Below are 22,040 nucleotides of genomic sequence, written 5' to 3'. Positions count from 1 at the left end.
ATGAATAATACCTCCAAATTTATAGCTCCGGCACCACCCACCCGATAAATCAGAAAGCACATCTCTTTTCCAGATACTCGTAGTAGGGACCGCTAAAGCTAGCTGTGTGCTGCAAAGAGCTAACAGTAATAAAGCATTCATGACGTATCGGACCGGTTGAACCATGTGTGAGGTTCAATTGTTTAGAACGCGTAAGAAAGAGCGTGTTAATGTAAGAAAAGAGGCTGAATTCCACTCGGCGGCATTACGAAGAGAAAAAGTATAAGGCCGACGAAGCAATGGGGGCAGGGCCAATATCCTGGACGATTCTTGAACAAAGTAACTAAAAAGAGAGAGAAAAGAGGAATTGGAAAATTTGCGAGATTCTGATGTTTCCTCAAACAACACCACACAATAGGCAAGAAAATGCCATACGCGCCCACTGGAGGTGATCCATAAATAGATCTTTGCATTGCTCAATATGCTGATGAGACGGCGGTTATTTACATATGGCCCACATGTGCACAGTAAGTGCACCTGCAGCTAGCGTGGGCGGCTAAGCAGTGTGATAGCCAATCAAGTGCTTCCCGGCCGAAGACACATCATTGAAGATGTCAATTGAAGCAGTGCTCCACATGCAAGGGGAACTCACGATCACAGCCCCACCGGTGGACAGCGCTATGTGTCAACCAATCGTCTCCGTGGCGCAATTGGCTAGCGCGTCTGACTGTTAATCAGGAGGTTGGAAGTTCGAGCCTTCCCGGGGACGTTTGATTTTTGCTCAGCAGGCTTGGTGGACGGCCGCCGCCGCCAAACTTGAGCTTCTGCGGCCCCAAACATCGCCCGAATGTATTGCACTGCACCCTAAGGTGCAGCAAACTTACAACATTTGGCCGGACGGGAGGAAGGCCTTCAAATGTTGCTTACCTCCGGTCCCTTACCCCACCTGAGTGAGTTTACCGATCTGGCGCAATATAGGCTTCTACGCTAAGATTTGCCCCCGGTTTTAGACTTGACTAACCCCCCTTTCTTTTTGTACCTTTCCTTACTAGCAAAAGGACATCAGTTTATATTCTCGCATTAAGTTCAGGGGAGGGTTGGAGGTCATATCACCCGAACAAGATTTCTTACTAAATGAGAATGGCAGAGGCTGAAAGGATAGCGGATATGATGATGCTTCCTGACCAATGATTTATCAACTGCATAGCCATAGAGTATACTTTCAAGGTTCGTTTTCAGTCTAATATATTCACAATTTTGTACTACTTCCATATCGCCTGGGCGCTTTGGCAGGCCGCTCGGTTGTTTTTAATACCCCGAATCTTTAATTCTTTCCAAGAAAACACCACATATTTCGTACAATGTGTCTACTCTGCATGTCAAGAAGCAGATTTCATGAACGTATAGCTTTTCTTTTTTACATTTTTTTCGTGGTATAACAAATAATATAATTTATTAGATATCCAGATCAGTCGCGAAGCTGAGTGATCACCTTAAGTAAGTCGCCAGTGACGCCCATTGCAGTGACATCTCCGCCAGCACCAGCACCCCGAATAGTAAGCGGCATAGCACCATAACGCTTGGTGAAAAAGCTGATAATATTATCACTTCCTTTCAATGTTGCAATTGGGTGCATTGGATCAAACCATTCCATGCCAACCTTCACCTGTTTGGAAGCCATATCAATGCTACCCACGAATCGCACGACTTTTCCAGCCTTCTCTGCCGCATTCTTTTCTTTCTCCATTTCATCATCAAACTCATTAAGTCGTAGGATAAACTCGTTGCCGTTAGCCACACCTTCGAGTTCCCTGGGAATCAAACTCTCCACAGGGAATGAAGATGGCGATTCAATAGGCAGACCCGCAAGACGTCCCAGGATAGTGAGCTTTCGTGCCACGTCCAGGCCATTAAGATCATCACGCGGGTCCGGCTCCGTGTAGCCCAAATCTTTTGCCTGTTTGACAATCTCTGACCATTTTGCATTGCCACCGGTTCCTGAAATGGGTGAGAAAGAGTTGAATAAAAACGACATTGTTCCACTGAAGACACCCTCGATCCGGGTAACCTCATCTCCGGTCTGAACTAGCTCCTTAATTGTTGAGATGATGGGCATTCCTGCGCCGACTGATGATTCATGGAAAACCAAAGCCTGACCCAATTCAGCGGCACTGAATATGTCTTGCCACAGTTTGTAATTTCCAGAGAAAGCCTTCTTGTTGGGTGTGATGATGCTTATTCCACGAGCAAGGAATTGAGGGTACGACTCAGCAATAGCTCCTGAGCTAGTGTTGTCAACCATGATCGCTTTATGGGGTGCACCAGCGAGATATTCGACAATCTCTGGGATTGTTGGAGGAGCCTGTCCAGTGGATTCCAATGTAGGTACCGCTGTATCAATATTTATTTCCGAATAATTGGGATGGTATAGCGCCTTATCGATCATCGCGATATAGCAGAGACTAAGGTGAACGGAGGGTCGATGCTTGGCGAGCCATGCTAGCTGGGAAACAAAAACAGCTCCGACGCCCCCAGTGCCTATGATGCTCTGTTAGTTTAATCTCTAGTACAAGCAAGGTAGAAATACCTGCAACTTACCAATAATGGCGATGTTAACTTGCTTGGGAGACGGCATTGTGATGAAGCAGGAGAATTTGGAGGAAACATCATCTCCGATCCGATGGTCGTATTTAAAGCTCAAAGGGGCCTCTTCCTGTCGCGGGGTCTGTGAATATTGTCATTCTGTGTTTTGTCAACTTCTCAGTGTCAGGTAATCCAACGATGACTAGATTGCTTGAATGTCAAAGGATCGGCAGACCCACACGTGTGGGGTATCCCGTTTTACCATATCAGGCACTGACATAAGTTCTAACGCACGGGACCTATCTTGCTTCATGACGAGTTGTTCGTAGTGGTAAGAGGTAAAAGGCGTAATCAGATTGTGAGATAACTTTTTATCTTTATCTGGAGATATCCACGGGTGCGAGATTCTATTGGTATATAAAATTCGCGGTCGCTCTTGCATTTTTATCTGTGGATGCAACTTTAATGATCTCGCTCTTTCGATCAGAAGTCAAAATGTCGGCCAATGAAACACTTCAGGTATTTTCTTCCTCTCTCATAGTTGAGACGCCATTTCTAATCTCTGCAGCTTAATGACCCCTCAATTCTACACGAGGCCTCTCTATTAAACGGTAACTGGGCTCAAGCCATCTCAGGAAAGCGATTCGATGTCGAGGGTATGTGTCTCCAAAAAGAATCATGATAAGTCGTGTTCGAACCGAGGCTTACAAGATACTCACAACTACAGACCCAGGATCTAACAAAGTCTTCGCATCTTGCCCCACGAACCAAGAAGAGGATGTAGACCGATATGTCGTCTCTTCCCAGAAGGCCTTCGAAGACTATCGTCATGTCAACCCACGCGTTCGCGCCAAGATATTGCTCAAGTGGCACGAATTAATCACCAACGCCAGAGAAGATATCGCAAAGATTATGGTTTATGAGACTGGCAAGCCTATGACCGAGGCTCTTGGCGAAGTCGACTACGCTCTGGGATTTGCTTGGTGGTTCGCCGGCGAGGCCGAGCGCATTCGAGGCTCTATTTCCCAGCCATCCGTATCAGATCGCCGTACATTTGTCATTAAGCAGCCAATTGGTGTCAGTGTTGCTTTGGTACCTTGGAACTTCCCGGTCGCTATGGTTATTCGCAAGGTTGCTGCGGCTTTGGCTGCAGGATGCTCCATGATCGTCAAGCCTTCTCCAGAAACTCCTCTTAGCGTCAATGCGTTAGCAGATCTTGCTATTCGCGCAGGACTACCGGCTGGTGTTCTCAATGTTATTTCTACCGATAATGAGAATACTCCTTCGGTTAGTGAGAGACTCTGCAAGCATCCACTTGTCCGAAAGGTCACTTTCACTGGGAGCACAAGGGTAGGAAGTATTGTGGCCAAACATTGCAGCCAAGGACTGAAGAAGGTTACAATGGAACTGGGGGGTAACTGCCCGTTCATTGTCTTCGATGACGGCGATCTTGACGAATCGGTTGCTGCATTGATGGTTCTCAAGTGGCGTACTGCTGGCCAGGCATGCACTCACGCCAACCGTGTGTATGTTCAAAGCGGCGTTTATGAGAAATTTGCACACATGATGCTTGAGGCAACACAGAGTAAAATCCACGTTGGTCATGGCACCGATAGATCCACTACAATGGGGCCTTTAACTACCAGCAGGGGAGTTGAGAAGCTTGAGCGACATGTTGCGGACGCTGTTGAGAAAGGCGCCACAGTTTTGTGTGGAGGAAAGCGACCGGCAAACTTGAGCAACGGTTACTTCTTCGAACCCACAATTATCTCGGGGATGACTAGTGACATGTTGACGACCAAGGAGGAGATTTTTGGCCCTCTCTTGGGGTTGTATAAGTTTAACAGTGAAGAAGAAGTGGTCAAGATGGCAAATGACACATCCATGGGGTTGGCTTCATACTTCTTCACGAGGGACGTTGATCGCACTTGGAGAATGCTTGAATCCCTTGAGGCTGGCATGATCGGCATGAACACAGGTGAGTTCCTCAGCCTTCCGCTTCTCTAAATAGATTTACACTAACCGCCTGCTAGGCAACTCATCATGTGCCGAATCGCCATTTGGTGGCATCAAAGAGTCTGGCTATGGAAAGGAGGCTGGAAAGGATGTTGCAATTGAAGAGTACCTGGTCTCAAAGACTGGCACTCTTACCATTCATTAATCTTCATAAATGTGAATGTATACTGGGAATTGAAACAAGCTGATGAATTTTACACGTATTCTCTTTTTTTCCCTGCCTTGTAGTACCTCGCACGCGATAGTTGAACAGGCCCGGGCTCAGTATTGACGAATTCACCATCAGCAGGTTAGACTTTCTCCCATCAACATCCTTTTTAGGTATATTTTTCTACCTTATCATCGTTCGACGACTTCTTTTGACGAATAAAATTTCTCTGGAGCGCTCTCTGTCGTCTTGATTCGCACGGTGGAGCGGGGTTGGTCCCATCTCGGGAATGGCGGGAATATCGGGAATAGCACGTCGGGAAAGGCACGCTGTTTCCCGTTGTTTATATCCGTGCCTTCTCGCTATCTCCAACTTGAAGCCGTGACATAATTAAAAGATCATGTCAGGTATCTATTGCTTTCATTCATCCTGATACTTGGTGATACTTCGAATATAATCTCATTCACTTTGTATCCAGCCTCCAGCGCATACTACAATTGTTGCACGAGCCTCGCAGATCGTTATTTGACGAACAACCTAGATCGCAATGCGGCTACAGCAATCCAATGAACATAGTAACGCCATTCAATCGACTGAGAATGATGAAATCGAGAAACGGTATGTTTTTCTAATTTATAATCATTCTTTATCTCGCAAGCAGCTACGTTAACCCTCCTTTGGCTCAGACGACTTCGCAATAGATTATCTCAACAAGCCTTTCGTCGAAGGCAAAAAGAGTCTCTGAGAGAACTTCGAAATCAAGCACAATCAAAGGATAAGCCTGAAAATGAGATAATTCATGAGCTGCGAGAAGAGAACAGCAAATTACGAAAAGAACTTCTTGATGTTCAGTCCAAATTATCTCGATACATATCATCCATGGAGGCCCTCACATGCACAATTTCTACCGCACTCCAAGGCAGCTCCGACGAGAAAGTTGAATCTGAGACGGAGCCTGGGGCTATAGTAGAATCTTTCAATTCCCCACAGGAGCAATCCTCGTTTCCAACTCAAGCCGGTATTTCGGATTTGGACCTGGACGCGCTAAATGACATGAACGTCTTTAGCTTTGATAGAAACCAGAACGTGCATAATGAGACTATGACAATAGGTGAATCAATTTATTTGATTATCGTGAATATGAGACTAACAGGATACAAGGGTATGGAAAGAGCGCTCATCCAGAGTCTTCGAATATCGAAACGAGCCTCATGAAGACAGAAAAGGCCCCTTCTTTTGATCCCAGCGCCAATATTAGTGTTCTTTCTCCTTCACTATCGGACATTTGGTCTTTCGAATATCAGATGGGGTCACAAACTTATGCTAGCAATCTTTCTCTTTGTCAAGACTCGAGTAGTATGCTAGGGAGGTCTTGGACAGTGACAAACTCTCCGTTTTCCGACCACATCCTGGCTTTACAAAACCTCTTGAAAAGGCAGATGCAACATATAAGACCGCTCGCTGAAGGCTCCACCTATCTGTATGTTGAGTGCCATTCCTGAAATAATATACAGTTCTAACATATAAATAGCTTTTACAATCAAATATTGATGATACTATCACTCTTCAACAGCATAAGTCGGCCGGACGCGATGGCATGGTATGCAAAAACAAGATTTTACCATATCGTCCATCTAACAGCCTGGCAAATTTTCCCTAGCACAAAAACATTTTGCAGGGTACATCGAAAATATAAGCCTACCAGCATGCAGCTTCAAACTGAATACCCACACGTGATTGACTGGATACCGTTTCCTACGATTCGCGACCGCCTCATCCGATTCCATGCTGCAAATCCTCGCATTGATGAGATATTCTGCGACACAGTCAGCAGTTACGTGGTCGAGGCTTCTATGGATGATCTTGTTATGGATGCTCCAGCAGCCAAATGTTACGTTCGCGTTACGGATGTTATCGCAAATCTCGCATCCACTACGCCAAGCAATGACTTAACTATGGCCGTACTGCCTGCTCTTGATGTGGCTACACTATTTTCTACTCCTGCATATTGCCAAGCAGTATTCACAAAACTCAAGATGGACGCAGGTACTTTGCAGTACAAAATGGACCCTGCATTCTTCGGCAAATACCCAGAGCTTTTCGATTCGGACGCGACCGATATATCAGCAGAGGGAATTCCTCTTATCCCGGCAAAGCAAAACGTTTTGAGCTACCCCCGTCCGCTTGACAACACGACATTCCAGACGTATCGAAGTTTTATTGACTTCTCCTTATATAGCCAGCAGAGCCTTGCCGAGTTTTTTGGTCGATCTTGCTTTGCATTTGGCTACTAAGAAGTTTTCTGGCTGTGTTGATCAATTCTCGAATCGAGGGAACTTGGCACATACTCGCAGGATCGGATTGTGAGCATCGCGCCATGCCTCGGATAGCGGAGCTCCATGGCCCCCGAGTTGCTGTTATAACCAGTATGTACCATGATGGGCGTAATCCCTGCTTTCTCAAGCAAAGAAGGAGTCCACGGTCGCGGGTCGTGGATCCTAGTGGAGACTGGGGGCTGCTCGACTAACCGAAAAACGAAGTAAACTTTTCCAGATACGGAAAAGATGAGCATCATGATGGCAACACAATTTAGACCGTACTTCGTACGCACGCATAAACTGTATAAAGTTGCGCGATCCCAGTCACTTTCGATGGACCCATGTCCAGTACTACTGCAGAGCAGTGAATAAACTGGCAACAAAGGCACCGCCCGGCATCCATCAAAATGCGTTCAGCATTGATAACTAGTCTCTCGTTATTGTCTCTTTTGTTCTCTTCTGTTGCCGCTTCAGTGAAACCTCCTTCACTAGATCCGTGGTATTCTCAACCAATAAATATCAGTAACTATGAAGCTGGCACGGCGATTCGTTCTCGATCGGTCAACACCAAGTTGGAGGCCCTTTTGACTTTGCCCATGGATGTGTCTGTCAAATGTGTTGTCCAGTATCTGTTCCGAACTACAGATAGTCTAGGCAAGGCCGCTGCATCGGTCGTTACATTAATCGAGCCGAAGAACTCGAATCCCACAAAGTTGCTTGGATATCAGGTGTACTATGATAGTGCCAATGTGGATAGCAGCCCTTCATATCTCATTCAGACAAGAAACGAAACCCTGGACTTCTACGAGCCAGATTTTGGCATGGTAAGCTGCTAATCCACCATTTTACTCTGTTCGAAAATATGCTATCTAACAATAGGTCTGTTATCAATGAGTATAGATAGGAGCAGCTCTTAACAAAGGCTGGTGGGTATACACCACAGATTACGAAGGACTGGATGCCCAGTACACAGCGGGTCTCCAATCTGGCCACGCAGTCTTGGACTCTACCCGTGCTGTTCTCAAGGAAGGACAATCAAAGGGCCTATCGGCCAATCCGCGTTACGCTCTTTGGGGATACTCCGGAGGTTCTTTAGCATCGGCCTGGGCTGCCGAGCTCCAGTATTCCTACGCACCAGAACTTAACTTCTCGGGCGTCGCACTCGGCGGAACTGTACCAAATATCACCTCTGTCACTCAGACCATTAACAATGGTTTAAGCGCAGGCCTTGCATTTTCAGGAACATTTGGTACCGCAAAAGCCTTCCCGAATATGACGGGGTGGCTTAATCAGACTTTGATACCTTCGAAAGCGGCGGAGTTCTATTCTATCGCCAATGGCTCTTATTACTATGCAAATATGGCCGGTGCAAACAAGGACATATTTTCATTTTTCAAGGGTGGAGAGAGGGCCTTCCTTGATGCGGTTCCGCAGACTGTCTTTCAATTATCAGGTACTTAGGATTCCATGGCGTTCCCGTTGCACCTTTGTTCGTCTACAAGGCCGTTAAGGACCAGGTCAGCCCTGTGGAGGATACAGATCAATTGATTGCTAGCTACTGCGCCCAGGGATCTCGTATTCGATATCAACGGGATTTGAACGGGTCGCATGCCTCGGAAGGGATCGCAGGATCGGTCGACGCTTTCTCTTGGATCTCCGATAGATTGAACGGAAGGAGTGTGAAACTGGGATGTTCTACGAAGAATGTAGAGATTACCTCTCTGGACCCAAAGGGCGTGTCACTGTTTGGAAAGAAACTTTATGCGGCTTTTTCTCAGTTCTTTGTTCTGTTTATGAAGGTTACCTGAGATACGAGTCTACTTCCTTGGTCCAGCTATTATGGTAGACACTGGAAGTTTATAAATAAATGTCGATGTCGTTTGTCATCTGATTTTTACAACCAATTTTAAGCTAAGGATTAGTAACGGAGCTTCATCCGCCCGCCAGGTAAGCTTGAACGTAGTTGCTCAAAATGTGTATACAGAGAGTTGCTAGGTCACCGTCAAACTAGGTGAAGAGGACAAAATCGTTGGAATCTTTCAGCGTCGAATAGTAAGGAAGGCCTACTTACAAATGGACATTCATGTACTAACTAGGGAGAGGATTATCATACCAGACATATAGCACTTGAGGTGGCTACCTTTCAAACAAAAAATAAAGAGAGAGATATTTACAGACACGCTTTCCAATATTTAAACACCCTGTGACAATTCCTCCAAAACATGCATAGGCAGCCCCCTAAATGGCTATCACGGGAGTAGTTCGGTTACTATCCCCTCCTTTCTTGATACAGGGCCTATCATCATCTTCCGAAGCCCCAGTATGAATGTGCATTTAAATATAGGCTATATCAGGTTCACCCACGCACGCGTAGTATGATCGCGTCGCTGCGCGTGATCTGCCATTTGCTGATTTGGGACACAGTCAACATGGGTAACCTCTTTTTTACCACACAAGAGATACAGGCGGTAATACATATGAAAAGTTATTCAGATCGTAAAAAGTTCTTCTCGTGGCGTATTTTGATGATTCAAAGGTAATGAGGCGGTAAAAGCTCGAAAATGAGGTTAGTAAGTTACACTCAAGCGAGTGGCAGGTAGATGGGGAGGCATATGTTCTTCCTCCCAATAATAACCCCACCTGTATGCTGCTTGAGACGTGGTTGCCTTCTGCCCAATTTTGCCTTTTTCATTCCAGCTTATATTTCAATCCAGATCTATAGCCCACCAGTTTGAGACTATAAGTGTTGAGGATAATGACATAATATTCTATGAAATTTATTATACAAGTTACCCACGCACATCTGCCAGAGCCTAGGGGGTAAATATGGCTTTGAGACCAGATTATTGGACCTAGCGGTGCATATAGTCGTCCTCATTTCTTTCTTCGGATTGAGTAACCGCCGTTGTGACCATAATCTCATTACCATGATTAGGAGGAGAACTTGAATGAGAAGGCTCCGCGCTTGTTTTCGTTTGCACCACAATATGTTCCTGACTCTCGGCACTTGAGCCTGGTCGGTTTTTTCCCCAAGTCAGGGAGGAAGCGAGCTCATAGGGGTGCATACGCTTATCTCCTCCAAAGCTCTTCGACCCGGGGAAAACACTGCTTCCTTTCCCATACGGTGTGGTGCTAAGGCCACCGCTACTAGAACCCTGTGTGGAGAACCATCGAGAGTTGCTGATCAATGGCTTGATACCCGGTGCACAGACTGTCAACGCGGAGACAATCGCTTCGCGTGATGCCCAGCCCAGTGCAGTGGAAAGTGTTGAAATATCTTTGACGGAGTAGTACGCGCGGAGAACTGCAGCGACCATAACGAAGATCCCGGAAGAGAATAAGATGCAGAGTAATAGCTTTTGCCTGATGGGGATTCCAGCCTTAATGACGAGGGGTATCGGTACGGCCATCACGGCAATATCGGTTCTAATAGAAGAGATAGAGGTGTTAGGGCTTGCGGGTATGGGGTCACTCAACGGAGAATTCACGTACATGATGCTGAGGGTTTCAATGATGATGTAGTTTAATGGTCGCAGAGTGCAGCTATCTATTAAAAGGGTCAGTTATTTTTATTTAATATGTAATCGGCGCAGGGTTTTCAATAATCTTACCACCAGCATATGGCTTGATTTGCCAGCTTCTGTGTACTGGCATGCAAGTAAAAAGGTGCACGCAAATCGATGCTATTAAGGTGCATGTAGACAGGAATGCCGCAGCCACTGTCAGGCGGTGCTCCCAAAGACCCCGCCTATATGTCAAAATTAAACTAGAGCTCCTTTGTTTAAGGTATAGTTGGGAAGACTCACGTCATTCTATTGTAAAGGCACAGAAGGACACCTTTGAAAGCCCATACCATGGCAATATATGCAATCCATGCGACGAAGGCGTCAATGGAGCCAGACCGGTAATCTGACATCATACTGTCAGGAATTGCCATCGCTGTCTCCGTATTAAGACCAATATTCGAATGGTGTACCGCTGTTTTACGAATGTGAGCAAATTTATTTTGAAAAGGATTTGCATGCAGTACTTACATGTACAAAGATAGAGAGAGACCGTGAGCAAAGTCCAGCAAACCTATATACATGTTAGTAGTGTGGCTATCTAGTGAATCGTAGACAACCGACGAGCGCAAGGCATAAGAAAAAGTCATCCCATTGGAATCGGCCTTTTCCAACATTCCATCTCGCGTATAGACGAACTGCGATGACAACGGTCCCGATCCCCCACTCGGAAAACATTTCAGCCGCCAGATTGTAGGCCATCTTGTCTAGACTCTCTTAACGGTCGAAAGCCTCGACCAGTAGACTGAGTAAAAGAAATACAATGGTATTGTCTCTCAATAATGGATATTGACGAGACAAACAATGCGGAGGTGCAAAATATAACGTTGATGAGTTTCAAAGTGGAACTATGGATCCTGTGCATGAACTAAAGATATCAACCCCTTTTCTACACGAGACAATGAGCAGGGATTGTAAAACGCTCCACATTGTCAACGATTTCCCACGCGGAGAAAAATATCAATGGAAGCCTTGTGCACACTTAATCAGAAACCGAATATTCCATTAGGTTCAGTCAGCCCTCCGCAAAGGATTTAGGTAAAACTTTACGATGCCATAAACCGTTTAGCTTGCCACCATAGGTATGATCTACGTTCGACCCAAATTTGCATGGATTTTCAAGACGCTACTAGATACTATATGGAGTAATTTGCCCATGTGGAGTAAATTCACTCCAAATTTGAGTGGATACAGAGTGGGATCCAGATGCCCGGATCATCAGCTGTGGGTCTTCGGGGGTCATTATGATTTGGTATTCAAATGTATCTTGACACTTACAGACTCAAAAATAAGATCATTTGATGAAGAGATGAAAATAGATTAATTGCTTTTTTCCAGCAATACTACTGCCCGCATTTGGGATCCGGTCGTAATGGTATGATAATGTTCATGAGAAGCGTTAATTGGGATTCGAATACGAACTTGCGGAGCCCTAAGTTTGAGGCTCCAATTTTTACACTAACTTTCAAATGTTGAAACATTAGCTGTAAATAACCGAGAACCCCCCAATTGTCTTCCAACAGATACTTTCATTATTGGTCCAAAGGCATGATGTGTATATGCTTACGTATGTTTATCTCTTGACCCCATATCCCATAGGAGAAATTTCAAATTTCACCTGTCAGGGCAATACGTAAACCATGAACTGAGATCAGCCTAGATGGAGAGGCTAACTTAGTTATGAAGATCCGGCTTTCATTACCCACTTGGGTACTTTAGGGCTACACGCGGACCTCTTACTACATATGTGTTTCCCTTCATTTCGAGCACGGAGGGATTCCGCCACATCGACCCACCATTGACAACGGACCACCAGCTCCCCGCCCCGCTGCGGATCCCAAGAAAATGGAATTGGCTTGGGAGTGACCCCATGGGCCCGGGAATCGTTACTATAATAACGCAGCCAAGCTAAGGAAGCGAGCTATAACGGCCTAAGTTGACGATCGTTCATAGACAATGAGCGGTATTCCCGAACAAGCCTTGCGCAGTTAGCCCTAGTGGAATAGACAATTGGATCGACTAACTGAAGTTATTTAACAGAGGTAAAAGTTGCCATGAGTCTCTGGAAATAAACCGACTTGGCTCAGCTCAATATCACCCCCAGTGTATTTCACAATGGATATTCAACAAATCGAGGCTTTGCTGAAGCACACTCAGGATTCGTTCCATATTTACAAGTCCACTGGTACTGAAACCAGCCGTGCTCATGCTCAGGAACAGGCATTGCAGTTAGCACGCTCACTGGAACGACCTAGAGATGCTATTCTCAAGCTGGCGTACTCTGTAAGGCTAGAGCACCCCCTCTCCGCTTTGCGGCGTACAAATAGTGAAGCACATTAGTAACATTGGATCAATGAGAATAGCCCGCCATTGTTATGGCTGTCAAGGTAGCCCTTGACATGAAAGTCTTCCCCATCTTGGCAGAAGCTACTTCCCCTGTGCCCCTTGCCAAGCTGGCAGCTGCAAAGCCCGCAGACCCTCTATTAGTTGGTTAGTTGCAATTGAAAAGGTAACCCCTATATGTAGCTCTCCCCTGACTAACTTTCGTATCAGAACGTATCTTGCGAGTTCTAGTCGCCAATTCCGTTGTGGATGAGCCTGCTCCTTGCGAGTACTTGCCCACCGCTCTCTCAAAGGAATTGATCAAGCGACCATCCATTGGCGTGCTAGAATCACTGTATGACCTTCTGCGTTTCCGTTCGATCAAATCTAGTACAAATACTAACTTCTATCTCGTCTTCAGATTCTGTGAATTCCTCCCCTCCTTCCAAAAGACACCTGAGTTCCTCGAGGCCACCAACTACCGCAACCCCGATGATCCCCTAGTCGCCCCACTTCAGTATACACATGAGTTAGGCAAGAAGAATGGATTCACTTGGCTCTGTGAAAACCCACTCGCGTTGAGCCGATTCAATAGTTTTATGGAAGGTCAAAGGGCTGACCGACTGCACTGGGGCGACTGGTTCCCTGTCAATGAACAAATCTTGGATCACCCTGACCTCACTTCAGAGACACCATTGCTTGTGGACATTGGTGCCGGTCGCGGTCATGACTTGATTGGATTCCGACAGCGATTTCCCGAAGCTCCAGGAAAATTAATACTTGAGGATCTTTCCACTGTCATTGATGAAGTAAATGGTGCTCAAGACCTTGCTGCGGCAAAGGTGGATACCCAAGTTTTTGATTTCTTCAATGAAGTGCAACCAGTACAAGGTACTTTATCATTCCATCAGTACTATACAATACCGATGCTAACAAAGAAGTTTATAGGTGCCAGAGCTTACTATTTCAAGAACGTCATGCATGACTGGTCTGATGAGAAAGCAGCTATTATTTTCAATAACTTGAAGCCTGCCATGAAGCGTGGGTTCTCGAAGATTATCATGGAGGAGTACATTCTTCCGGATCAGAATGCTAGCTCACTTCCTTGTACCACCGACATGGCCGTTATGATTTTCTGCTCTGGCTTGGAGCGGACACGTCAGCGCTGGGATAATTTGCTGAAGGCCAATGGCTTGCGCGCGTTGAAGTACTGGGTGCGCGAGGGAGAAGGACTTGGAATTATTGAGGCTGAGCTTGCTGAATAAATCAAACATGGACTATAATCAAATAGAGCTCTGTATGCTACAGATTTTCTCGATTAGAACCAACATGCAGATTTGAGAATACCACCACCCATTGCGTGTGTAAATCTTTCAGGGTGTTCAATGTTCAATTCCCGGGGGCTTTTTGCGGAGAATATTTGCTGGGCGGCCCTTTGAAATCTTCAGGGGTTTCCCTAAATCGACGATCCACTAACCATGATCGCTGCGCTGCTCCTTGAGCCTAGATTGGTGACTTGGAACGAAGAATGCGCCAATCATCTCCGTAGCAAACGAGCGCGATTCCTTTCTGGTCCGGCCCCGGAATGGGGCTGAAATACGAGTCAGTCACAGAGCCTGAGGCACAGATATAGAATACCGTACTTAGATTATATTATGAATTATCAAGGTCAAATCAAGGTCAATTAATGAACATGTAAATCCTTCGATTTTTTTCCTTTGAATGCAGCATTTCTATTCTGAGAACAGCAAGACATTTTTATAAAGGCTACCTCCGCTGACAGTATCACTTGGGATCTATATCTACTCCTGCAACTTAGTGATAAGCTTACCAGTGTTACCACCGGAGAATAGCAACATCCACGTGCGAGGGATGTCTTTGAAGCTGGTGTCGACAACCGTTTCATTCTCATCTCCAATGATCAGCTTGCCGTTCTTCCACTCGTCGACAAGAATAGCGCGGACCTCGGGTAAATGATCAAACCAGTCAATGTTGATGAATCCGAGGATCTGCAGGCGCATATAGACTACTTCCTATGAGGACATTAGTTAAGTGTTACTACTTGGAATTTAAACAAATTTTCCTGAAGGATACTTACATAGAAGTTCTTGATACCGATGATGTCGTTGTCTCGGTTGTAGTTGGCAATAGCACCACTAGGTGAGTTAGTGTCTTATCAAATATTTCATATGTATCTTAGGCATCATACCAAGCTGCGACACGGCCATGCCTGGCCATTCTCGTCAACATGAAATCGAGAATCTCTCCGGCAACGTTATCTAACTCTCGGTCATTAGTAGATATTCTAGCTGAGCATTGATTGCAATTGCTCACCAAAGAAAACATTCACCAGATCACTCGTCTCCTTCTCAAGGTCTTGCTTGTAGGATGCAGACTTGTAGTTCAGACAGACATCTGCGCCAAGCTTCTCTACCCACCGACACTTCTCATCCGTACCAGCGATTCCGATGACCTTAAGCAAATTCGTTAGATAAAGCCAAATATCCGCCGAGAAAATCAGGGTTCACCATGTACCTTTTTACATCCAATCATCTTCTTGGCAATCTGAATTGCGATGTTACCCACAGCCCCAGCAGCACCGCTAACAACAACGGTGTCTTCACTTGTAGCCTTGGCAATTTGCGTCAGACCGTAGTATGCTGTATGTCCGGGCAGACCTAGGGCCCCCAGAAAATGAGTCTCAGGCAAGCCAGCCTGAGGAGTAATATTCATGACATCTTTCGCATCTATAACTGTGTATTCTGCCCACCCAGAGACGGCATTGACCAAGGATCCTACTTCAACGGCAGCACTGCGGCTGTCTACGACGCGAAAGATGCCAATGGACTTCATGACGTCGCCCACTTCAACTGGCGGCATGTAAAGACGCCCGGGGATCGCGTATGGTGAAATCCATCCACGCTGTGCGGGGTCATTGCTCAGGTATACTGTCTTCAGTAAGACCTCGCCGTCCTTCAGAGCTGGGATATCGGTCGTAACCAGTTTAAATGTCGGGTTGTCTCCTTCGAGAACAGCTTCGGAGTATGGCTTCTCGTTGAGGATCCATTGTTGAGTCTTGGTAGGAAGAGACATGGTAGATTGTAGATAACTTTTAAGTTTTGAAGTTGGGTAGGTTTGGTCGTGCTTGTGCCTTTTGAAGGTTTTCGAAAGAAGTCTCCTATAAGGCTCTTATACGGCTAAACGTCCATCCGCTTCACACTTGATTTCAAAGATTTGAATTATTAATCGCAGGATTGACCCACTCCTCTTCCCAGGCTTGTAGCATTTCAGCTGTGCAATTGGTCATTTCGGCTCGGGTAGGTGTTCAATTAGTATCTGGCGGGGTAGCATGCAAAAAAGGCACCGAGAGCGGGGGTGGCCCCATCATCATCTATTTGGGCAGAACAAGCTACATTCAGTATATGGTGTGAGTATAAAGAATATCTGTAGATATGTTCAGTAAATTGAAGTATTTATTAGTCAAGGCATGAAAACATTTTATCTTCATTCCTGACTCGAGGCATTAAACAGGTATACGCTTCTCGGCCATTAGTTACAAAGTACGTCATCAACATCTTGTTGCACGTCTATTTCTATATTACTAGAGCGACTATACATAAATTAGAGAGCATAACGAATCAATTAATTCCCTCCCATAGTTTCAAACATTTTAAATTTTCTATTTAATTCCCTCATTTGAAGTTTACAATGACTGCTTGTAGTCTAGCACAGCTTGCTCAAAGGATTCGTCCCGCTTGTAGCCCAGAGAAATGGCCTGCGTGTTATCGAATTGAGTAGGCCAAGACCTCAAAATTGGCACAAAGGCCGGATCTTCCTTCTCCTTGAGAAGCGCTAGCTTATCCTTGCCGCCAATCTTCTCCAGTGCATCCATCATATCTTGAACAGTCACACAGATACCGGGTACATTGATCTGGCGAATATGCAAGGGTACCGAGTCCGCAGGGAGTTGAAGAGTAAGAAGAAGATTATGCACCAGAGTTTTAGGTGAGCAAAGCCAAGACTTGAAGGATCGGTCCTCGATAGGAATAATACACTCCTGGCCATTGAGAGGCTCACGAATCAAGCCGGAGAGGAAGGAGGAAGCGGCGGCCGTCGGGGCACCGGCACGAACGGAGATCGTGGGGAAGCGCAAGCTGAAGCCAGTGATGAACTTACGGCGGGTGTATTCGTTCACTAGTGTTTCGCAGACGATCTTCTCTGCGCCGTATGAGGATTCAGGTGTTGGGATAACGCTATCGGTCACCACCTCCGGTAAGGGTTGGCCGTAAACAGCCTGGCTAGAGGAATAGATCACTCGAACTCCGGGGCAGGTATGTCTTAGAGCCTCCAACAGGTTGCGAGTGGCGTCAATGTTTACGCTCATGCCCAGGTCGAAATTTATCTCGGAGCCAGAGGACATTATCCCGTGGAAAGCGTAGACAGCATCTAGAGACTTGTCGACGATATCATTTGCTGCGGTAAGAAGATCCCCCTTCACAGTCGTCGCATTCTGTGGGTATTTGACACCCTCGGGGATTGGAGGCTGGTGGATGTCTGTCAATGTAACGCGATGCGAGGGATCATTGAGTAACTCTCTAGCAAGCAATTGGCCGATGAAGCCGGCGGCGCCGGTAATGAGAATATGCATTTTGGCAGTGAATGATTGTGAAAGAGCTGGTGGAATTTTTTCAGATCAAAGTTGTCGCTTCCAGAGTTTATGAACGCATCGAACCTTACTCTCCGCATTCGCATCAAGTCCGAGGTGCCCCGTCATAGTTCCTCCGCACCGGACTTTGCCCGCGTAGAGTACGTTCGGGTGGATCTGCTACCGCGAATAAGGCTTCACTGGGCTGAGGGTCCTCGCAATATTGGGGATTCGTCCTGTACCTGGTTCAGGTACTTCGTTCTGTTCACGGAGCAGAAGCTGATTCGCTTATTGGGACATGTATAGTGCATCACCATTACAGTATAGTTAGGCGGCTATAGTCTTGGGCATAACAGGCTGGGAATATTTCACCTGAATCCATAAATTAGTATGAAGAAGGGAGATATATCGGCAAATAGACCTTCCTCAACACAGGCATAAAATCAAATTCAGACAATGGGTCTTCATAAGAGGCAAAAGCCTGACTTCGGGGAATTGTATGGCGGCCAGCCGCGGGAATCCACTTTGTTCCCTCCGCTTCCCCGCCAATTTGTACTTTCCCCTAACCCGCCCGGAGCATCACCGACTGTCATCTTCTGCCATGATGGATGCCTCGACTCCACTCAAGCGTTCCTCAACAGAAGCAGGTTTAGATTCACCAAAGGGATCGGTTCGCTCTGGTGAATTGCGAACACATGCACCAAAGATCTCCAAAGCTCGCGCATGTGAGTCTGAAGAATTCCCCACATCTTCACTCCGGCTAATCAGGATTGCCAGGCGCGGAATGCAAACGACACAAGATACGGTGTGAATTTCGAGCGGGAGAGTCAAATTGCACGAAATGTATTCGAAGCGGTATTAAGTGTGTGGTGAATGACTTCTCACAGAAATTCGTCGACGACGATGGGATGTACGTGTTCACCAAACCCCGCCTCCCTAGCTCCGCGGAAACACCACGTGAAGGTCTAACATGTGCTCAATATTTTATTTAGATGGAAATCGCAAGCGTCTACTACCATGCTGCAGTTGCAGGGGGCTGTAGCACAGCTATTGCGACAGGCAGGACTGCCGGATCTTTCATCCTATGCGGCTGGTGAGACCATCAGTGGTCCCAGTCCAACGGCGTCGAACCATGCGCACCGACCGTCGATTGACGCTTCGCAATCGCACAATACTCACTACGAGGGGCCTGGAGTGGTAATGGATGTCACTCGAGAACATTCTCAGGAACCCGATCTCCAAGATCCGGAATTAGTCCCAGCACCAATGCGCAGTCTGTACGAAGTCACCAAGTTGCGCGATTTACGGAATAACCATATCGAGGCGCCCAAAAAGACACTACTAGAGGAAGACTTCATAACACGCGGCTTGATCTCTCTTCGTGAGGCCGAGGAGCTCTTCGCATACTTCAGTCGTACTATGAATCAGTTACTTTGGGGCGGGATCATTCTGGTGCATCGCGATCTGACATCTGTCCGTCGTGCATCGACTCTTCTCTCCGCTGCAGTTTTAACGGTGGCGGCACTGCATATACCCAATCGCACTGATACACTGAATCTCTGCTATAACGAATATGTGTCTTTGGTCTCGAATATGGCTCTCACCCGAGCACATACACTGGATGACATCCGAGGTCTCTGTGTTGGGGCTTTTTGGTTGTCCGAGTTGAGCTGGAAACTCTCCGGTCACGCGGTTCGCATCGCGACCGAGTTGGGTCTTCATCAAAGCTATCAGCGCTTAACTAGGGGTCATATAGATCAGTACGAACGTGCTCAGCTGTGGTACTTGCTATATGTGTGTGATCACCACTTTAGTATCGCTTATGGGCGACCACCTGTGATCCACGAGGACGTTGCGATAAGAAATTATGAGGCCTTCCTCGAGTTACCCATGATAGTGCCGGGCGATATTCGACTCCTAGCCCAGGTTGCTTTGTTCATGATATTGACCGAGGCATACCGAACATTTGGCAGCGATACGGAGCGAGCCATTACGGATGAAGATTTTGGACAACTTCGCGTATATAACGTGGCGGTTGATCAGTGGCGGCTGCTTTGGCAACCTCGGTCTGGTAAGTCTTGTATTTTGTTGAAATTCCCTTCCTAGGAACCCAGACTCACCCTCTACTAGGAGATAGCTCATACGTACGGACATACCCGTCCAAGGGCGTGGTGCTGCACTACCACTTCGCGAAGTTCCAGCTCAACTCCCTAGCTCTACGCGCGCTTTCACCGTCCAACACCCCCGTCTTCTCCATGGATCGCAAAGAATCAGCCAACATTGCCATTTCATCTGCTATGGCTTGCCTGAATATGGTTCTGGAAGAACCCGACATTCGAGATGCGATCGTCGGGGTCCCTATTTTCACACACACCATGGTCACCTTCTCCGCCGTTTTCCTTCTCAAGGTCGCTATAAATTGGAACTCGGCCTATCTCAGCATTAATGCACGCGAAGTGCGCCGGCTGGTCGAACGAGTGATAGAACTGATGAATTGTGTGTCCGCCGGGGAACGGCATTTGACGCGACACATTGCACGTGGGTTAGGTAAGATGTTGGAGCGATACGACTCCTGGGAAGCGGCATGGCAGGTCGGACCAAGTAATGGGGGAGTGGCAGATGACCAAGATGTGCCAGGGGGCACGAACGCCATGGCCCAGGGATTCCCGCCGCCCGACCTTATCTATGATATGGTTGGAACATATGGATTTGGACTTGACGAGAACCTGTTAGATCCCAGTATGGCAAACTTTGAATTCTTGGCACAGTGATTGAATGTCACAGATCACGAAGTGAGTACTTGGTACTGAGGATAGAGTACTGTAGAAAGGAGTGGACAATGCCGACTGGGACAGGAGATGCGCGAAGTACGAGGGATTATTTAGGAGCAAAAAGCCGGGAATAAACCAAAAAAGTCCGTCCGTCTCCTCTCGCACATCCAGGGGTCTGAGCAACGTGAGAGAGAGGTGGAATGTAAATAGAACAAGGAAATGAGGGAAAAGGTCCAGCCTTCTCTAATTCACACGCACTACCTTATCTTCCACGCACATTCGTCCCCACAAAATCTTAGTGTAAGCTATCCACCCCCATGTCGTCACCTCAGCTTATGCGCCCCCTCTCCCTTGGTTCGTATCCCCCCCCCCTTCCCAAGCTCTGGTAACTGCCACTCGCTCTCCCGTCTCGCTCTTGCAACCGGGAGAGGCTGAGAACCATTCCTTCCACCTTCTCTCCCTTTCTCCTTTTTCATTTCTCCCCCCTACAACTCTATACCTTTCCTCCGACCTCAATTTCAAGACATATTCATCCTTAACCACTATCCTTCCAAAATGTCTACTCGCAAGAGAAAGAACGACCCTGAGGAGGAGCTCCAGGCTCTGCCTAGTGACGACAGCGCAGAGGAAGAAGAGTAAGTGATTAACGCAATACAATGCAATTCAACCTTCACCCTGCGCCAAATGCTGCTCAGACTTATACTCTTCGTGTTTCATCGCGCATTGATCGCATTGTCCCCGGCCTATCCAATTCGTTCACATTCACACCCTCGCAAAAATGGGATTACCGTTAACCAGATGCGTGCATGACAGATATGAAGACTCCGAGGTTGAAATCGATGACGTGAGCGATGAAGGCGACGAGGACGCCGAGGACTCCGAACTTGACGAAGACGAGGAGGAGAAAGAGGAAGGCGCCGAAGGTATGTTCACTTATTTCCTTCCCATGTCACCTACTGCAAGATCCAAATACTCATTGTTTTATCTTATCTATTTAGGTCCTCCTGCAGCTAAAAAGCAAAAGACCAAGCCCTCAGAAGGCGATGCTGAGAAAGCTACCAACGGCGAAGACGATGAAGAAGAGGCAGAGATCGAGGGAGACGATGATGTTGAAGACGAGGACGCCGATGAGACGGCGGAGACTAGTGGTCCTGCCGAGGCAGCTGCTAAGGCTAAAGGTGGTGATGTGCCCAAGGAGTCGGACTTGGCTGAGGTCGAGGACGATGATGAAGAGTAATCTGATTGGGATCACGCTAGCTTGTTATCTCCCGACTTCTTATTTAAAATAGCCATATGCAGATGGTTCGAAATATCTTGACTCATGATATACGACATCTAGCCCCGGCTTATGGAGGCATAGTCATACTTTATATCTAAACTTCTTTGTTCCAAGTAGATGCTTGTAGTTCTGGGTGTGATTTAAGGTTCCTTGGGAGATATAGATCAGTTCAATGTCTTGTCTCGGTGCGCACATCCAATAGTAGGTGCCCGGGGGAAGACGTGGAATTTAGGTTATGAACCAAATTCCCCAATCGTAATCTGATCGCAAATATTAAGCTGGGCGGACAACCGAACCTGCGATTCTTGCATTACGAGGTCCCTGGAACCTTCCAATGCAACATCATGCTTTCTCTCTCTATTGTATATATATTGCTAATCCTAACATTGCTATCTACATTTAGTCAAAGGTGATTC

The 22,040-nt window shown here is 46.7% G+C and overlaps 10 protein-coding genes across 10 annotated transcripts; 6 read left to right on the top strand and 4 right to left on the bottom strand.

The window, feature by feature from the left end:
* Positions 1–1,447: 1,447 nt before the first annotated feature.
* On the bottom strand, positions 1,448–2,614 carry N7478_009784 (Homoserine dehydrogenase; the record flags this gene model as incomplete). The annotated part of the gene is made up of 2 exons (XM_056925998.1): positions 1,448–2,517; positions 2,578–2,614. The coding sequence occupies 2 exons, from the start codon at positions 2,612–2,614 to the stop codon at positions 1,448–1,450; spliced, it is 1,107 nt and encodes a 368-aa protein (XP_056775368.1).
* A 443-nt stretch (positions 2,615–3,057) lies between these two features.
* On the top strand, positions 3,058–4,723 carry N7478_009783 (NAD-dependent succinate-semialdehyde dehydrogenase; the record flags this gene model as incomplete). Its single annotated transcript, XM_056925997.1, has 4 exons — positions 3,058–3,081; positions 3,131–3,218; positions 3,290–4,540; positions 4,596–4,723. 4 exons carry the CDS (start codon positions 3,058–3,060, stop codon positions 4,721–4,723), a joined length of 1,491 nt encoding a protein of 496 aa, XP_056775367.1.
* A 550-nt stretch (positions 4,724–5,273) lies between these two features.
* On the top strand, positions 5,274–7,020 carry N7478_009782 (bZIP transcription factor; the record flags this gene model as incomplete). Its single annotated transcript, XM_056925996.1, has 4 exons — positions 5,274–5,344; positions 5,428–5,837; positions 5,948–6,206; positions 6,258–7,020. The coding sequence occupies 4 exons, from the start codon at positions 5,274–5,276 to the stop codon at positions 7,018–7,020; spliced, it is 1,503 nt and encodes a 500-aa protein (XP_056775366.1).
* A 431-nt stretch (positions 7,021–7,451) lies between these two features.
* On the top strand, positions 7,452–8,505 carry N7478_009781 (uncharacterized protein; the record flags this gene model as incomplete). Its single annotated transcript, XM_056925995.1, has 2 exons — positions 7,452–7,868; positions 7,945–8,505. 2 exons carry the CDS (start codon positions 7,452–7,454, stop codon positions 8,503–8,505), a joined length of 978 nt encoding a protein of 325 aa, XP_056775365.1.
* A 1,391-nt stretch (positions 8,506–9,896) lies between these two features.
* On the bottom strand, positions 9,897–11,309 carry N7478_009780 (uncharacterized protein; the record flags this gene model as incomplete). Its single annotated transcript, XM_056925994.1, has 6 exons — positions 9,897–10,470; positions 10,537–10,591; positions 10,656–10,792; positions 10,851–11,022; positions 11,079–11,121; positions 11,172–11,309. The coding sequence occupies 6 exons, from the start codon at positions 11,307–11,309 to the stop codon at positions 9,897–9,899; spliced, it is 1,119 nt and encodes a 372-aa protein (XP_056775364.1).
* Positions 11,310–12,722: 1,413 nt separating this feature from the next.
* On the top strand, positions 12,723–14,194 carry N7478_009779 (uncharacterized protein; the record flags this gene model as incomplete). Its single annotated transcript, XM_056925993.1, has 3 exons — positions 12,723–12,890; positions 12,971–13,097; positions 13,161–14,194. 3 exons carry the CDS (start codon positions 12,723–12,725, stop codon positions 14,192–14,194), a joined length of 1,329 nt encoding a protein of 442 aa, XP_056775363.1.
* A 537-nt stretch (positions 14,195–14,731) lies between these two features.
* Positions 14,732–16,022, bottom strand: N7478_009778 (MDR family NADP-dependent oxidoreductase; the record flags this gene model as incomplete). Its single annotated transcript, XM_056925992.1, has 5 exons — positions 14,732–14,962; positions 15,028–15,085; positions 15,139–15,208; positions 15,264–15,402; positions 15,465–16,022. 5 exons carry the CDS (start codon positions 16,020–16,022, stop codon positions 14,732–14,734), a joined length of 1,056 nt encoding a protein of 351 aa, XP_056775362.1.
* A 610-nt stretch (positions 16,023–16,632) lies between these two features.
* On the bottom strand, positions 16,633–17,577 carry N7478_009777 (SDR family oxidoreductase; the record flags this gene model as incomplete). The annotated part of the gene is made up of 1 exon (XM_056925991.1): positions 16,633–17,577. The coding sequence occupies one exon, from the start codon at positions 17,575–17,577 to the stop codon at positions 16,633–16,635; it is 945 nt and encodes a 314-aa protein (XP_056775361.1).
* Positions 17,578–18,178: 601 nt separating this feature from the next.
* Positions 18,179–20,345, top strand: N7478_009776 (putative C6 transcription factor; the record flags this gene model as incomplete). Its single annotated transcript, XM_056925990.1, has 4 exons — positions 18,179–18,299; positions 18,352–18,484; positions 18,567–19,645; positions 19,681–20,345. The coding sequence occupies 4 exons, from the start codon at positions 18,179–18,181 to the stop codon at positions 20,343–20,345; spliced, it is 1,998 nt and encodes a 665-aa protein (XP_056775360.1).
* A 555-nt stretch (positions 20,346–20,900) lies between these two features.
* On the top strand, positions 20,901–21,582 carry N7478_009775 (uncharacterized protein; the record flags this gene model as incomplete). The annotated part of the gene is made up of 3 exons (XM_056925989.1): positions 20,901–20,980; positions 21,159–21,268; positions 21,344–21,582. 3 exons carry the CDS (start codon positions 20,901–20,903, stop codon positions 21,580–21,582), a joined length of 429 nt encoding a protein of 142 aa, XP_056775359.1.
* Between the last annotated feature and the right edge of the window lie 458 nt (positions 21,583–22,040).

This window comes from Penicillium angulare (assembly GCF_028827245.1).
Source record: "Penicillium angulare strain IBT 27051 chromosome Unknown utg000007l_segment0_segment0, whole genome shotgun sequence".
Lineage (NCBI taxonomy): Eukaryota > Fungi > Ascomycota > Eurotiomycetes > Eurotiales > Aspergillaceae > Penicillium > Penicillium angulare.
This window is presented reverse-complemented; position numbering and strand designations above follow the sequence as displayed.